General features: G+C 56.5%; 2 protein-coding genes across 2 annotated transcripts in view; one reads left to right on the top strand and one right to left on the bottom strand.

The window, feature by feature from the left end:
- The window catches only part of SELENOT (selenoprotein T), a 6,761-nt gene extending 5,789 nt beyond the window's left edge, over window positions 1-972 (top strand). Inside the window, exon 6 of the mRNA XM_027685548.1 lies at window positions 251-972. The gene's annotated coding sequence lies outside the window, so the exon portion shown is untranslated. The remainder of the gene's footprint in view (window positions 1-250) is intronic.
- The window catches only part of ERICH6 (glutamate rich 6), a 7,702-nt gene continuing 3,933 nt past the window's right edge, over window positions 699-4,467 (bottom strand). Inside the window, exons 6-10 of the mRNA XM_027685915.1 lie at window positions 3,994-4,467; window positions 3,773-3,858; window positions 2,912-3,064; window positions 2,423-2,648; window positions 699-1,983 (exon numbers count right to left, since the gene is read on the bottom strand). The exon at window positions 3,994-4,467 is cut by the window's right edge and continues 290 nt beyond it. Of these exons, the coding sequence (XP_027541716.1) occupies window positions 1,720-1,983; window positions 2,423-2,648; window positions 2,912-3,064; window positions 3,773-3,858; window positions 3,994-4,467 (1,203 nt within the window). The 3' untranslated portion in view covers window positions 699-1,719. The remainder of the gene's footprint in view (window positions 1,984-2,422; window positions 2,649-2,911; window positions 3,065-3,772; window positions 3,859-3,993) is intronic.

The following is a 4,467-nucleotide window of genomic DNA, read 5'->3' as shown; positions in this document are numbered from 1 at the left end:
GCCCCAGCTGTGCCCAGGTGTGCTGGCTCAGTGCAGGTGTGCTCCAGGTGTGCTGGCTCAGTGCAGGTGTGCTCCAGCTGTGCTGGCTCAGTGCAGGTGTGCTCCAGGTGTGCTGGCTCAGTGCAGGTGTGCTCCAGCTGTGCTGGCTCAGTGCAGGTGTGCTTCAGGTGTGCTGGCTCAGTGCAGGTGTGCCCCAGGTGTGCCCAGGTGTCCCAGCACAGGGGTGTTGTAACGCGGTGTCTCCCCACAGGCATTGGGTGGTGGTTCCCGGGCCGCGTGGCGCAGACCCATGAAGGCCTGTGCTGAAGACAGACACTGTTGGTGCAGGCTGGACGCCTCTCTCGCAGCCACGTTGAGCCTCCAGGACAAACACTCAATGAGCCCCGTTTCGGTGCTGGCCGGTCCCACACTGCACAGCCACGAGTGCAATAATACTGTATAGTTTTTTTAAGACTTCATTCGACCAGTTCATAGCTCAGCAATGCAGGCATTACTAATGGTAACTTATTTTATATTCATGTTTCACACAATGGCAGATTGAGTTGATACCTAATTTTTCCTTGGAAAAAGAAAAGTTTGTTTAATCTGTTGTATTTTATATGAATTTATGTTCTTTTTGTAGTTTAAAATGAAGTTATAGGAGTGTCTGATACTGTCCTAAACTGTTGAGTAATTGACAGCTGTCTACAAATTCTCTCTAATGTGGTTAAAACAGGTTTGTATATTTTTCAAAATCTATGACAGAGTAGAACAGTGCGTTATATATTGAATTATATAAGCAAAATTACATGCGGATTAGTTACATCATTTGGTGACTTCAGTGAAAATTAAGATCAGCTGCTCTTTAATCATGTGGGCCAGCTCCAGCAGTTCTTCCTTGGCAGCTGGAAAGATGAGCTGGGCCTTCCTGCTGTCCTGAATAGAACCCAAGAACATTAATTGAAATAAAAGAGTTCCCATTTCCTGTGTGAAGTACCTTGTTTGTCACTGATGGACGTTCTTGGAATTGCAATTGAAAAACCACATAAAATGCCAACTTTCCAAGGTCACTGAGCTTGTGTCTGTCGTGTGTAAGCCCCCCGAGAACCTCAGTGTGCCAGGAGGGGCACATGGGGCTTGGCCTTGTTCTTTGGGCGGCTCCACAGCTCAGGTGTGGCCACCCTGGGGGAAGCTGGCCAGGTGAACCCCGGGCAGCTCTGGGGGGCTGGGAGGTTTCCCCACTGCCAGCTGCAGCCCCAGTGGCCCAGGGGCCTCTAAATGCCTGCTGAGGGCTTGGTGTTTGCAGTGCTTTAACCAGAGCTCATCCCAGGCTGCAGCTGGTGTTCGCTGGGGCCGAGTGTAGGTGATTGCCTTGGGTACTCCGTGGTCATTTGTCTCTCTCTGCACAGGGAACCACCTTGTCTTGTACCTGCAGCTGAGCTGCCATCAGCACTGGTGCCAGGGACACCTGGGCATCCTGCTGGTGCCACCTCATCAGGAGCAGCAAAGCGGTGCCCGTGTGGTGACCTGAGCAAAGCCCCCCGTGCCTCCTTTGCCAAGGTGAGCTCAGTGTGGGCTCAGTGTGGGCTGGTGCTGCCTGCCCTGAGCGGGACCCCCGAGGGGCCATGGGGATGAGCCCTGGGCTGCCCTTTGCTCACAGCACGGCAGGGCCGAGGGGAGCCCTGGCTGAGCCTGTGCAGGTACCTGGGGAGTGTCTCTGCCTCACACCACACACCCTGCTCAGAGCTGTGCCTTTACTATGGCCCGGATGGAGCTGCGCAGCTCCTCGCTGATGTCAGCGGCACTGCAGAGCTCCAGGATCTTCGCAGCCTGGCTCAGGACGTACGTGGGAGGCTGCATTTTGTTCCACTGCTCGCTGGAAGGAAAGCTGATGCATCCCCGGAGGCTGTTGAAGAGCTGCAGGATCCTGACCCGGCAGGCGTGCAGCAGGAGCTCGTCCCTGCCCAGCCGGGCCGGGGCAGGCGGCCCCCCGGCAGCACCGACCTGCAGAGAGGAGGGAACGTGTCAGCAGAGCCACCGTGTCAGCAGAGCCACCACAGCCTGGGACACCAGCCTGGGACACCGGGCCTCCTTCCCCTCCCAGCCCCTGGGACAGGAGCCTGTGGAGGAAGGGAGCTGCCATGGACCCTGCCCACGTGGACCACAGCTCTTCTCCCTGTGGCAGAGCCAGGGTGACCCCTGGGGACACAGCCAGGGACACCAGGGACTGGGCCAGAAGTGCTTCCCACACTGACTCCTTGCAGAGAGCCGTGGCTGGCAGGTGCCCTGTCTGCGTGGGACTGGCAGGGGTACAATTCCACTGCTTGCTTTTTGAGGGGCAGGAGCATGGGGCAACATGGGAATTAGCATGCTTCCCTATGGAGAGGAGCTTCCCTGGCTGCCCCACTCCCGATGTGGGGAGCAGCTCTGCATGGAGACATACCTGCACTTTGGTTCCCATGTTGAATTTTGCCTGTCTCCCCATGGCGAGGAAGGAGATGATGATCTTGTCCTGGGCCAGAATCCTGACCCCCACGTGCCGGTTCAGGGAGACGAAGATGGGGCTCAGCGGGACGTGGGGTCCTGGTGACATGTTTGGCCACGTCCACCTTTTCACCCTGCTGCCTGCTTGGTCCAAATACTGCCCTCCCTGGATACTCATGTTTATCCTAAAAGAGAGGGAAGTGGAAACCCTGAACCCTGCAGCTCCCATGGCAGAATGTCCCTCCTTCCCCCAAGGGTCAGGACAGAGGCACAGCAGGGTCAGGGTCTGTTCCCCGCCTCTCAAGGCATAGCCGGGGTCACCTTGCTGCTCTGGGGGGTACCCAGAGCAGGGCCTATGAGCTGCTGGATTTGTCAATTTTTGGATGCTATTAAAAATCCCCTTTGTGGCCTTTGCAAAGGCAGTGGGGAGCACAGCTGCTGAACTCACCACTCGTCTCCGTTGGGGTAATAGCACGTGCTCCTGCCGTCGGACTGGAACAGCGCGCGGATTTTGGCCGCCCTCGGCTCATCTTCCTGTACTGTGCAAATCAGCTGCTCTCCCTCTCGTGTAACCATGATGGCCAGGTTTCCAGATGGATAGCTTCCGCCAGGTAAGGTGTTCATAACCCCCTGCTTTGCTGCTTGGTCTGTTATTACACACTAAATACTTCAGGGCACTACTTGGGAGTGTAAAATCTCATGTGTTAAAGGTGTCACCTGGGACACGGCCAATGTTTTGCTTTGGTGGCAAAGCTCATGTTCACTTCCATACCTCCCCGGGTCAGAAAGAAGTCAGCCACAGCAATGAAAAATAACATGGGTGACTTAAAATGTTGTGGCTTTAACAGTGGGGTCCCTCGGTGAAAGTGCCCTGTTTTCTTGCATCAGACAGTAGTGACTGACGCTGGTAATGCCAGGCTGTCTGTGCTCCTCTGAGGCACTGCCTGCAGGACAGACACATCTGCCGTGTGCTGGTGGGACTCTGCTGGTTTGTCCCCGGGGTCAGGATGGGACTGAGCACTTTGGGAGCCCCCAGGGTGGGCAGGGCCCTTCCATGGGTGGCCAGAGCTCGGGAGTGGGTCTGACTGCTGGGCTGGGCGCTGGATGCAAGTGCCCATCCCTCATCAGAGCTGCTGCCTGCTCTGGGAAACCCCAGCCCAGGAGCTGTGTCAGGTGTTGCTGCTGCTGCTCCTCAGACAGAGCAAGTGGGAGTGGTGAGCTGGGTTGTTCATGATAAAGTGAACTGGCACACATTTAAAATTAGTTATACCCCTGGACTAATGCAGGCAAGTGAACTCTGTAAGGATACAATAACTGCGAGGTTCCATCTGGGAACAGGGTAAGGAATTTCCTTCCATTTTTGTAGTACTTTTGCACCAATTTACTCTTCCTCACCTAAGATTAGAAGGATGAAATGGATGAGAGCAGTCTGGCACAGCTGCCTGTGAAGATGGGCAGTGCCAGGCTCTGGCTGCTCGGAGCATGGACACATTCAAGGTGCACCCGTCGCCGTCGGCCGCAGGTACCTGCCTTCCTCCCCAGGGGCCTGAAACCAGAGCTGGTGACACGGCAGGACACGGGCTCCTCCATGAGCTCAGGCTGGAGCTGCTCATCCATGAGCTCGGCCTCGGGCTGCTCCTCCATGAGCTCGAGCTTGGGCTGCTCCTCGAGGTCAGGTTTAGGCTGCTCCTCAAGCTCAGGCTTGGGCTCCTTCTCGAGCTCGAGCTCAGGCTTGGGCTCCTTCTCAGGCTCAGGCCCAAGCTTGGGCCCAGGCTCCTCCTTGGGCTTGGGCATGGTCTCCTTCTCGAGCTCAGACTCAGGCTCGGGCCCAAGCTTGGGCCCAGGCCTGGGCCTAGGCTCCTTCTTGGGTTCAGGCTTGGGTTCTTCCTCAGGCTCCTTCTTGGGCTTGGACTCCTCTTTGGGCTTGGACTCCTCTTTGGGCTTGGGCTCAGCCTCGGGCTTGGGCTCAGCCTCAGGCTTGGGCTCAGCCTCAGGCTTGGGCTC

This window comes from Neopelma chrysocephalum, unplaced genomic scaffold (assembly GCF_003984885.1).
Source record: "Neopelma chrysocephalum unplaced genomic scaffold, ASM398488v2 Primary Assembly neopelma1_69, whole genome shotgun sequence".
Lineage (NCBI taxonomy): Eukaryota > Metazoa > Chordata > Aves > Passeriformes > Pipridae > Neopelma > Neopelma chrysocephalum.
The sequence above is the reverse complement of the archived record's forward strand: the minus strand, read 5'-3'. Positions and strand labels throughout refer to the sequence as shown.